The sequence below is a fragment of the Cebus imitator genome, unplaced genomic scaffold (genome assembly GCF_001604975.1).
Source record: "Cebus imitator isolate Cc_AM_T3 unplaced genomic scaffold, Cebus_imitator-1.0 Scaffold89, whole genome shotgun sequence".
Taxonomy (NCBI): domain Eukaryota; kingdom Metazoa; phylum Chordata; class Mammalia; order Primates; family Cebidae; genus Cebus; species Cebus imitator.
In genome coordinates, this window is record NW_016107404.1 from 4,497,686 (window position 1) to 4,510,850 (window position 13,165).

Genomic DNA, 13,165 nt, shown 5'->3' on the forward strand with positions numbered 1-13,165 from the left:
GTGGTCCCAGCTACTCAAGAGGCTGAGGCAGGAGAATCCCTTGAACCTGGGAGGCAGATGCTGCAGTGAGCTGAGATCATGCCACTGCACTCCAGCCTGGGCAACAAAGCAAGACTCTCTCTCAAAAAAACAAAACAAACAACCAACCAGCAGCAGTCACTGGAAGACACGTTCTAGACTGATGGGAAGCATCCTTTAAGAGTAGAAGAAAGACATCTACCTAAATCAGAACTTAAAAGCTCTCTTAACTAATTTAATTTAAAATCTTTCTGGTTCTTTGACTTATGAAACTATACTCTATAGAAATGCAAATTAGTAAGACATCAGTGATTTTTAAATTACCTGGATTTTAATATGCATTTATTTTATTATGACCTTGTTAGGAAAACATTATAAAGATACATTTTGATAAATCTGTTTTTCCAGAGAAAAATTATATAATTATTCTGCACTTAAATGCAATCTAACTACTTATTTTAATATTTAAGTTTATAGCAAATATCCTAGGTCATGTTTTTCATGTATTTTGCTCAAATCATAGTCATACAGTTGTGTATTACTGGCGAAATTGTATGCCCAACTATAAAAACAGAGATTTTTTTAATCATATTTATTTAAAATAATGTGTGGCTTATTCACTCTTTTGTAGTTTGCCTTTGGGTTAGCCAAATCTGACACAAATTCTTTCTTTGTGATTCACAAGGTGTCTGAGTCTCGTGTATATGTGTGACAGAGAAAGAGAAATGAGAGACAGAGAAAACAATAATAACTGCCTTACAGAAATATGAAAGTCAGAGACAGTTTGTGCATACAGCAGCTGAATCCTGGCATTTATAGCGGCTGTTATTGATATTATTTCCATTGCCATTGTCATTACTCTTATTGCTATATTTTTTAAGTTAGGGAACCTATACACCATAGCTGAAGAACTTTCTTTCCACTGATGGCAAATGACAAACAAAAATAAATTTAAAAACACATAGTCCCCAAACTAAAAACAAAACAAAACAAAACAAAAACTTTCTTTTTCCTTAAAGAAATATACAATTGGGTCAATAAACACTGTGCTGTAGACTTATTAAGTACTAATTTTTGTATGTGTATGTTTGCATGGGGGTGGTATTTGGTTTGAAAATTAAGAACACAGATTATGAACCTATTTGAGAAAAACTAAAAATTTTAAATTGAATTTTATATTATGGCTAGCTAAGGATTGGTAGTATGGAATGAGAGTATAGAGAAAGAAGTAGCAAAATAAACTACTACTTTTGCCATGTGTTTGGGAGAGACACAAACACACATAGCAAAAAAGTAAATAGTACAATAAGGAATCAGAAAATGAGACCAATTGGAAATGAAGTAGACAAGCAAAAAATGTCCCAAGTGAGTAAGTTGTTCCAAAGTCACAACTTAATCTTCCACTGAGGTATGTTACCCTAAGAGACAAGTAATTATTTTTATATTACCAATTTATTTTTCTACTAATTAACTAATAATGCTACAGCCTTCCCTCCTAATAGGCATTTAACTAGTGAAGATTGTTACAAAAAAAAAGTATTCCTTGGGCTGCACTAGTAGTAATCAGGACAGCTGTCTTTCCAAAGGCTGGAAATATATTAAGCCGAAATCCATATTTTGCGTTTGACTATGAGCTAAATGTTTCCCTCCGTTTCTTCTCCAAATTTTCATTTAATAGAAGCTTTTCCTTAATCACCACTTAACTGCTGTATTGACCAATACGTTCCATTATCTCCATAAAATACACAAGCTGCACTCACTGAACTCCAACTATTCAGAGCTCTCCAATCACACATAAGTAGGCCAGCAATGACTACTCCCATCAGTCAAGGTTCATGATTCAGGGTTCACAGGAGTTTGGTCCTAAACCTGTTTATAAGCCAGTTGTGTTTGCTATTGTAGTATAATTAAACATTAGTTATGGTGATGAAATATCAGAATGATAAAACAGATTTGCAGTCAATGAAAATTAAATTAATGTTATAAAAAGGCTAGGAGATCATCTGAAGTTGTCTGAAGTTCTTATTTTAAATTTAAAAAATTACAAATTGAAAATGTAGAATATGCATTTTTGGCCTGTCTTAGGTAAGAAATATTGTGTAGAATTCCAATCAATAGATATTTAAGAAAATGTCATGACCTTACATCAAAAGACTGGCATATGAATGTACAGGCACTTGTTTTACATTGAAATAGGACATTAAGGTATAAATGTATCATTTTTATGGTTCTCTTTACAAACAGACCTTTTCAATCCATTCACCTACTACTTTAGGTCATGACAGATGTATTCATATGTGCTATGCTCTTATGAAATATACCATAGACAATATACTTGCTACCAGGAAATAATCAAACAAATGGAGTTTAGGAAGTAGATTGCACAGACCATATGGTCATCAAGAGCAGAGGAGTCTTTGCAAATGAAAAAAAGAAAGATACCGCAAGTAAAATATATGTGTTAAAGAGTAGTTAATGTCTCTTCTGAGTCATTAGTCCTCCTTAAGTATAATAGGAGCAATTACAAAACAAATGCCATATATTTTTGCACAAGTCTTAGATTTCTTGAAAAACAGTTACATAAATTTGAGACTCTATGACCAAATACAAGAAAATGTTACTTATATAAACTAAACCAATTTTGTTGATAATCATGGATATATAAATGATATATATAAATAATATATCCATGTTTATCAACAAAAGCTGACCATTTAACGAAATGTAAATGGACCATGGAATTAAAAGGTTTATATAAGCATATTTTCCATGGAAATACTTTTAATTTTGAATAAAAATACTATCCATTTTATAAGATTTAAAATAAAAAAATTATGAATATAAATATAGAAGTTCATAAAACAATTTATTTCAATAAATGTTGAGTAACACTAAGTTTCATCTTTAAACCTATGTGATTATAGTTCACAAAATTATGGTCCTCATAACAAACAAGAAAAAAGGATTTATTGATGAGGAAAAACTACATTGGTAAAATTGTTAAGTAAAATAAACAAATGAATTGCATAGTTGCTGAGATCCTATCTTTAAAGTAATCCTAGAAACTTCTCTAAAAATGATTTGTGAATTTTTACTCCAACCTCTACAATAAAACACACAATAGTGCACTTAGTCTGCACTGCCACCAAGTGCTTAAACCAATTACTTTGAAGATTCTTCCAGCAGCTACTAGAAGATTCTTTCACTGCTATGAGTAGCAATATTGAAAGGCTAAAAGCGAACCATTTCGACCATGAATGGCTATAAGAGCACCAAAATTTTGACATGAAAATAAAATCTCAAAAGTATTAATAAAACATCAAAAATCATACCAGCTCACTGGAAGTTCATGAAGTCTAACAATGTTTTTCAGCTTGTAGTCAAATTTTGCTGGAGGAAGATTTTCTTTACAAACATTCAGGTTTGGATTTGGTTGCATATCTATGGGAAATTCTGAATCCTAGAGAAAAAAATTTAAACAAGGGCTCTGAGTTAAATGTCCAAATCACTGCACATGTTTGATCCTCTTATTTAATATTAAGGGACAACATAAACATTATAATTATAATTGCCCAGAATTTACATTAAATCCTTCATTTCCAATTTTAGTTTTGAGAAAATAATTAAAAAGATAAAATTTTAAATAAGGCACATATCAATTTATATAATCAATTTCAATTCTAAGCCACATGCTACATGATAAAAATTATGTGAAAATACTACCTATTTGAATTCTAATGAAGCACAATATAACGTTGTCATATATTTTTGGTTGTCTTTTTTTACACAAGCTTTCCAGGTCCAACAGTAATGTCACCAGTCAAAAATCTATGATAATTCTTATACCTCTTTTGTCCCCTATAAATGGCAGACTAAAAACACTTTCATTGGGTAACAAAGTTAACATTTACGAATTGATTGATTATGGTTCTCTTTTTAAATCTAAGGACACAGGGCTAATTTAAAACCATTTACTTAAGGTAAACTATGTCTATTAATCCTTTCAAATCACGTACATAGAATCCACATCTGTCATTTGTTGGTCACCTCCCTCTCCACCAAGCAAACCATAGCTAAAGATCAAAGAGCGTTTTCAGTTCATGAGAAAGTAGTCTTTTCTCAGTGGAAAAAGGACATGCTACAAATAAGCACTGAACACATAATAATGATGGACAGATTAATTGCTTAACTCTACTCAAAAAAGGAAGTTATGAATCCCCTTACAGGTAATTCTTTAAAAATGCTCTGAGAGAAGGCTCACATTGTGAATTTTTGCACCCATTTATTCATTCAAAAGTTTTTTTTATCTCAAACATTATTTTCCGCATGAAAATCTTTTTTTACTTTTGTTGTCCAGGCTGGAGTGCCATGGTACTATCTTGGCTCACTGCAAGCTCCACCTCCCGGGTTCAAGCGATTCTCCTGCCTCAGACACTTAAGTAGCTGGGACTATAGGCACGTGCCACCATGCCCGGCTGGTTTTTGGTATTTTTAGTAGAGATGAGATTTCACCGTGATAGCCAGGATGGTCTCCATCTCCTGACCTCATGATCAACCTGCCTCGGCCTCCCAGCATGCTGGGATTACAGGCGTGAGCCACCGTGCACTGCCGGCATGAAAATCTATCAGTGACCAAAGCAGATAAAAAATCTTGCCCTTATGGGGATTATATTCTAGTAGATTCTTTAATAAATTCTCAGAGCTGAAAAAATGATAAAGCCAATTTTCAAACATAAAATCGTATATATTGTTTTCTTTTCTTTTTTTTTTAGATGGAGTCTCTCTCTGTCGCCCAGGCTGGAGTGCAGTGGCGGGGGGATTCGGCTCACTGCAACCTCCACATCCCAGGTTTAAGTGATTCTCCTGCCTCAGGCTCTTAAGTAGCTGGGATTACAGGCACCCACCACCACGCCTGGCTAATTTTTTTAATTTTTAGTAAGGACGGGGTTTCACCAAGTCGTCTTCAATATTCTCCTGGGATATTGATTGAAGCTGACTTGATTTTAATATAATCTTACCTCTCTGAATCCCAGTTTCATAATCAGTTAACTGCTGGCTGTCTCTGTATGTCCCCGTACCAATAATAAAGTAAATTATTGCTTCATGGGCCAGTTGGAATTAAATATAGTCTTATATTTAAAAAATGGAAGATCTGTGCTTGGTCTGTTTCACTTAACATAATAACTTTCTATTTCATCCATATTGCTGCAAATGACAGGATTTCATTCTTTTTTATGGCCAAATATTATTCCATTATATATACATATCACATCTTCTTTTTCCACCCATCCATTCATGGGCACTTAGGTTGATTTCATATTTCAGCTATTATGAATAGTGCTGCATTAAACCTAAGAATGCACACATCTCTTTATTATATCAAGCAAAATATGCCGAGCACAGAAATACAAATATTGCATGTTCTCACTAATATGTGGGAGCTAAAAAAGTGGCTCTAAGAAGACAGAAAATAGATTGGTGGTTACCAGAGGCTGAAAAGCTCGGTGGAGAAGGAAAGTTGAACAGAAGTTGAATAATGGGTACATTTAAATACATGGTTTGATAGAAGAAATAAGACCTAGTGTTCTGTAGATCAGTAGGGTGACTATAGTTTACAATAAACTATAGTACATTTCAAAATAGCTAGAAGAACATAATTCAAATATTTCTAACATAAAGAAAAGACAAACATTTAAGGTGATGGGTTCCTCAGTGAAGGAAGGAAAGGAAAGGAAGGGAAGGGGAGGAGAAGGGAGCAGAAGGGAAGGGAAGGGAAGGGAGGGAAAGAAAAAGAAAAATATTTCACTAACTCTAACAGCAATCAGATATAAATAACTACTAGAACACTAATAAGAAATGTTTTAAGCCTAAAGAAAGAAACTACACTTTATTCAGAGATATAAAGCAAGGTCATATAAGTATAGATAATCCATGGACTCAGAAAGTCTCCTGATAAACTTCTGAAGAAGTTCAATTTAACTATTCAATGCAAGTCAAAATACCAATGCGAATCTTAGAGCAAGCTTATCTCTTGCAGTAGCTAGTATTGCTTACACTGATCAATACTATTGGGAAATGATGATAATCCATCACTGACCATTCAAATTAATTTTTAAAAAGAAAAAGTTAAATGGTATGTTAAGATAGCTATTTTAAAAATAAACACCCTGTTAAAACAGATTTTATGTGGTTTTTCTTTCTTTGTCTTAATTTCCCATGTGGAGAGAAATTTACCAAAAATGGAGACATTTTCTTTAGGCCTCTGTGCCCTCATTATTTCATTCTTCACTCAAATGGCCCATTACCCGCTGACAAACTTCACACATCACTACCTAGGAGTGACTGACAGCTAACATTATCAGCAGGACTTGATTGAGCTAATTGATATTCACAATCTAAGTGTGTAAATAAGAATGGGTCAGGAAAAGCCTTTCTAACTCATATATTTATTCAATTTCTTGACCTTTATGTCTGTTTTCATTTCTTGAGCTTTACACCTACAGGAGAAGGATTATATTTGCAAAATGCTATTTCCCAAATGTACTTAAATATTTTTAATTTAGTACTCAAGTATCTAATTATTCTTTAAGGTTTCTATTCTCATTAGATAAGGCTGAAGCCATAAAATGAACAAAAAAGATGTACAACCCTAAACATTCACTTCGAAACTTTACAACCTCATCGTTTTAACATTATATTTCTAGACTAAACTTCTTATTTGTGTCATAAACTAAGAGAACAGAGATCAAAGATCTGCTTGATTTAAAAACACAGGAAATGATGATTAGATTTATATTTTCTTAGTATGCACAGTATTTTGCATAGAAGGAATTATTTTAAGAAACGCTTTTGGAATAGAATTAAAGGCTAACACAAAAATTGATATGCTTAGAAAGTGTTTAGCTTCTAAAGTTAAATAAGTGCATATTTTTACTTTGTTGAATAATAGTGAATATTATTTTAAAACAAACTCCCGTTAGTCAATTTCAACAGCTCTCCCAGAAGCAATCCTCTGACCAGGGCATCAACATTATCTGGGGAACTTACTTGCAACGCATGTTCCCAAATTTACTAAATCAGAGTCTCTGAGAACGGGGCCCAACAATTTATGTTTTCATTGAGCTTTCCAGGTGATTCTGAGGCTTGCTAGATTTTGAGAATCTATCTGATCAACAACCCATCTTTTCAAAATTTAGCAAACAGTTAAAAGATTTATAAAACCTATCTGTAAGCACTACTATAATAGGCTCAATATATATACCATGTAAATTTGTACAGGTGCTCTTATACACTGCTGGTAATACTACAAACTTTCTAGAAGGAAATTTGGCAATATATATCAAACATATTAAATAATGACCAAACATCTTCCATAAGTAAGCCCATTTCTAAAAACATATTCTGAGAAAATATTCAGCCCAGTTTGCTAAGATCTACATATACAATTTTCTATGGATCATTGTTTGTTATAGTGAAAGACTAGAAACACCTAAATTTCAAATAAAAGATGTTAGTTGATTGAACCATAGAATGCCACGCATCCAAGTTATGAAATATTATTTAGTTATTAATAATTATATAATTAGATTCATGAAGAATACAAGCATAGGAAAGTGTCCACATAATATAGATGACATACGTATGATATACTTACACATATATATGTGCAACAAAGTGTCCAAATATTAATAGTAACTACATTCATATGCTTTTTATTTTACAATGTTTTATATTCATTTCTGCATACTCAAATTTTTCTATAAGGAATTAATATTACTTTTAACACAGAAAATCATGGAATTAAATATGTATATAAACTATAAATACCATATTTAAAAGAATATAAGCAAATTAACTTAATGGCTTGTCTATTTAATATTCTTTTTTTTCTAGCATAAATGGGCTTTGCCACTTTATTAACACTCTGGTTCCTGGCCACATAATTCTACACTCTAATCAGAACCATGATTCACAAAGCCTTTTGCTCATCTATTACCAGATACTGTGTCAGGGAGTAATCAGATATTTCAAATAGCATGTTCCACTGATGGTTTATAATTACCTAAGAAGAACATAATTATACCTAAATCTCAATTTTATTAGTTAATAAAAATGAACATACAAATTAGAAGAACCATTATACCATTTGATTTTATAAACCTCCTCCATCCTACTAAATAAGAATATGCTTATAATCTGACTACTGTCAAAACCCAGCACATGACACTGATTTTCACTGCTGACATTTCCTTAAACTGAAACAAAGTCAGCATCGGGATATTTAGTAGTGTTAGAGTTATTTACAAATGTCAGTGCTATGCCCTCTTGTACCTGCGTGTGGCCATGTGATTTATCTGACCAATGAAATGTGAGCAAAAGCAACATGGGGCACCTCTGGAAGCAAGTCTAAAGTGCCAGCATGTGTTTGGCCACTCCTTTGTACCCTTCATCTGATAATATGAAAGTATGGGGCAGGCACTCCCATCCAGCCTGTGCTCCTCAGTGATTATGATGCACGAAGCCCCTTTGCCAACCCACAATGTAGTGCAAGAGAGATATGTTTTACCGCTTTAGCCCACTGAGATATTTGAGTTGGGTTTTCGTGTAGACAAAAATTTCAAGTTTTACATAAGATCACACATACTGATAAAAAGTTTTAGGAAAGTCTCATTTTCTATTCTCATTACCAAGTCAAAATATCCTATTACTGTTTGTAATTCCCAATTACAGTATATATTTCAGTGATATTCTGATGCTTTCTTCATTTACAAAAATCACTACAATGGCAGCCTTAATAAACTTGTGTCATAAAGCAAAGAATAAAGTCTACGCCCTTCTCTTGCACAGACATTTTCTGAGAAATGGGAATAATGTTCCAATTCATTTGTGTCCCTTTAACTAAAATTTCCCTTCGGGGAATGCAAGAAATATTCTGTTCACTTTGCACAGTGCCAGAGGGCAGCCAGCTGGCATAGTTCCTCTTACCGGCACAAAGTGGACACACCTGGGTTACTTATCCTTCTATTTCTTTGGAAGCCATCCTGCAGGCTCCCATAATCCCCAGGAACCTAAACAGAGGCTAAACAAAATTGAGGCAGGATTCAAGAGGTCAGGCGGCACTTACATAGTATGTAGTTATTGCTTATGGGTAGCTACTAAAATACAGGTGTTTATTTTGCTAATGGTTTTAAATCAAGTCAGTTCACAGTTGTGATAAATAGTTATAACAACTTTTAAAACCTTATTTAAGGTTTTTTTTTAAAAAAAAAAGTAACAAAAAATGTGAGCAATTAATTGAAAGATGACAAAAGTCAATGGATTGGATATTTATCGATAAAGAACATATTCTAATTAAGATTCGGAAAGTAAGGCAGTTTCTCCACTAGAAGTATACTTTGAAAATGAATGAAGACTTTCTAAGCTTTTATTAATTCCTCTTGCCTAGCAGCATGTAACCTAAAGTTGATAGAAGTGGAAATATCAATGACTTTTAGATTATATCCCTCTCAATATAATTTTCATTTAAAATAAACAATTGTGTATTCTCTACAAAGCAGAGACCAAGAATAAGCCGTATAAAGGTTAAATTTGCCTGAAGATGTATCTGACCAACTAGAAATTGCTGAATTGAATGACTTGTCATGTTGCATTCACTGCCTAATATATTCTGTAGTTGGCAGGCTTCCAAAATGAAAAATAGGCATGCATTTTTGTAATTGAAATTGCAATACAGCTCAGCTATCTTATCCTGACTTTAATGATAACAGGTTAATAATTACAATTTAATGACAATTATTTCTAAGTCACTCAATTTTTCTTTTTTATAAGCTTGTTATGCAATAATAAAAACATCTGAAAAGGGTCAGTTATATGTTACATGTAAAATAATCCTAGACATGGCCAGGCATGGTGGCTCACACCTGTAATCTCAGCACTTTGGGAGGCTGAGGTGGGCAGATTATAAGATGGAGACCACCCTGGCCAACATGGTGAAACCCTGTCTCTATTAAAACATAAAAAAGCCGGGAGCGGTGGCTCACGCCTATAATCCTAGCACTTTGGGAGGCCGAGGCGGGTGGATCACGAGGTCAAGAGGTCGAGACCATCCTGGTCAACAGATCGAGACCATCCTGATCAACAAGGTGAAACCTCGTCTCTACTAAAAATACAAAAATTAGCTGGCCATGATGGTGTGTGCCTGTAGTCCCAGCTACTCGGGAGGCTGAGGCAGGAGAATTGCTTGAACCCAGGAGGCAGAGGTTGTGGTGAGCCGAGATCGTGCCATTGCACTCCAGTCTGGGCAACAACAGCGAAACTCCGTCTCAAAAAAAAAAAAAAAAAAAAAAAAAAAAAAAAAAAAAAACAAGAAAAATTAGCTGTGTGTGGTGGTGCACACCTGTAGCCCCAGCTACTCAGGAGGCTGAGGCAGGAGAATCGCTTGAACCCAAGAAGCAGAGGTTGCAGTGAGCGGAGATCACGCCACTGTAGTCCAGCATGGCAACAGAGCAAGACTCTGTCTCAAAAATAATAATAATAACCCTAGACACTAAATTATAACTTTTGTTTAACACTGTGATAATCACATAAAAGTGTTGCAAACCTAAAAATATTCAAAGGGGGAGTATACAAAATAGAAAGACAGGTAGCCAAAAGCACATGAAGGTTCAAAATGTGTGCCATATGATGACACAAGTGACCATTTCTGTCAATATTAGGTGCTGAAACAGTGCTAGACAATGCTTTACACAAAAGTCAATAAATGGAACAGCTTTTGAAAATGGTGACCTAGTTTTTAACAGATCTGCTAAATTAAGAATTCATGCATTCATCTATTTCAGTTATGGTATTACTCTGAGTAAATGTCTACGATTTTCTGATTAGTTTTGTGGATTTCTAGTGTGGACATCTCTTCTCTACTTTCATCTGCTTCCATTCCTCAAAGGCAAGGCAAAACTTTGCTGTAGCAAGGCTAACTTATTTGCATTATTGGCTAAGGGGACATGCCAAATAGTACTGTCCCAACCAGTTGGCATCTGTTTGCTTTACACGCCCAGCTATAAATGCAAGTTTATGCCTAAAGTGGTAGCATCTTAGCTAACTGAAAATTTCATTTTCTATAGATATCCACAAGGATTATTTCCGTGTAGTTTGGCAATTTAAAATGTAATAAAATTCCACAGTAAAATAACTAAATTCCACTATTAGCTACTCAAGATACTTGATCTTACTACAAGCTTCCAAAATATGTATCTTCTTTCTGATAATATATGCTTTCATACTTCATATCTTTGAATTTTAAGCAAAGCTGCAGTTATGACCACTTAGAGCAGAGGTCAGACATTCAAAAGCCAGGCATCAGAAAAATAATTCAAATGAATGAATTAGGTGGGCATATGAAGAGATACATTCTACAGGTTTACACATAGATCAATTCTTCACCTCAACATAGAACATACTGTCCCACTTGTTTCAATAAACATAACTTTCTTGTTCTTTCTTGTTCCCATGTTATCTCTTTTTGATATAGACATGATTACAAGACATAATTTTCCTCTTTACTGTTAAAAAAAGAAATTATGAAATATGAAGATAAATGCCAAAGCAGATAAGGCTCAGCACTGGGAATACAAGTGGGGTGGTGATGGCTGTAGAGGACTGAGGAATGCATGCATGTCTTGCCTAAAGCATCTGCTGCCTCTCAGTTCCAACAAATGGTGGGGGGTGTAGGAATATAAGCCCAATGTTAAGAGGTAGTACTTTTTTTTCAAAAAGCCATATATTTGGGGTTTTCATTGAGTTGTTCAACAAATATTTACTGATAGCCTTAATTTATCGGGCATTATTCCAACTGCCTGAAATACACCAGTAAACATACACAAAAACAAACAAAAAGATCCCAACCCTCATGTAGCTTACAATATATTGAGGAGACAGAAAATAAATAACAAACATACACAAGTATATCACATAAAATGTTAGATAAAAATGCAGTGGAAAGGAAAAGACAACAGGGTAAGACAGACTAGAAGTACATAGGGAGAATTTTGTAGAGGATAATTTATGAAATTACACATGTGGCAACCTGGCAAGGCCTCATAGAGAAGGTGACATGCGAACGAAGACTAAGACAGTTATAGAATTGATCATTATGATATTTAGGGGAAGAACATTCCTGGCATAGGAAAAAGCCAGTTCAAAGTCCAAAAGGAAGGAGTAAATGTGGCATTTTCCAACAGAAAAAGGAGGCTAGCATGGCTGGAGAAGAAAAAGAGAAACAAATACATATTTAGGTGAATTAGAATAAATTTTGAATGCTGACAGTAAATTTTTATTATAATTATTTAACCCTGAGAAATGTCAACATTGGGAGGACCAAACAAAATGCGTCTATGGACTGCCAATTTTCTATCCCTATCCTTCATTTATAACTCATTAAATGTATTAAAAATTCTTAGTAAGATTATTTAAGACTATTGGTTAAATTGAGGATTCCTAAGACTATTCAGAAGATAAATGGATAAAAATAATTAAGTGAAGCCTTCTTGATTTTAGCTTCCCCCTCCTACCACACACAGAGTAGGAATACAGCAGAATCCTCCAGAACATTCACATACTTTTTATTAATTCGTTCAGAAAAATGTATTAATGTGTAAGTGGCAAGCTAAATGCCTGGGATATGGAACTATGAAAGGCATTCCCTGATCTCAAAGTACTTAAAAAGAAACTGTTTCTAGTGAATCACTATCCTTGAGAGTAGAGAAGACAGAGTATTTTTGTAAAAGTAGCTATCATCACATTCATGTTCACAGGTCACAAGAAGAAGCCACACTTAAACACTTTCCATGAGTGGCCTGGTGCGGTGGTTCACACCTATAATCCCAGCACTTTGGAAGGCCAAGGCAGGCAAGCAAATCATGAGGTCAGGCGATCAAGATCATCCTGGTCTACATGGTTAAACCCTGTCTCTACTAAAATAAAAAAATTAGCCAGGCATGGTGGCACATGCCTATAGTCTCAGCTACTTGGGTGGCTGAGGCAATGGAATCACTTGAACCCAGGTGGTGGAGGTTGCAGTGAGCCAAGATCGAGCCACTGCACTCCAGCTGGGTGATGGAGCAAGAATCCATCTCAAAAAAAAAAAAAAAAA

General features: G+C 34.3%; 1 protein-coding gene across 1 annotated transcript in view; it reads right to left on the reverse strand.

Annotated features, from left to right (window-relative positions):
- SPAG16 (sperm associated antigen 16) overlaps positions 1-13,165 on the reverse strand; it is a 1,101,632-nt gene that overhangs the window by 906,022 nt on the left and 182,445 nt on the right. The window contains exon 10 of the mRNA XM_017534985.2: positions 3,351-3,478. Coding sequence (XP_017390474.2) covers positions 3,351-3,478 — 128 coding nt within the window. The remainder of the gene's footprint in view (positions 1-3,350; positions 3,479-13,165) is intronic.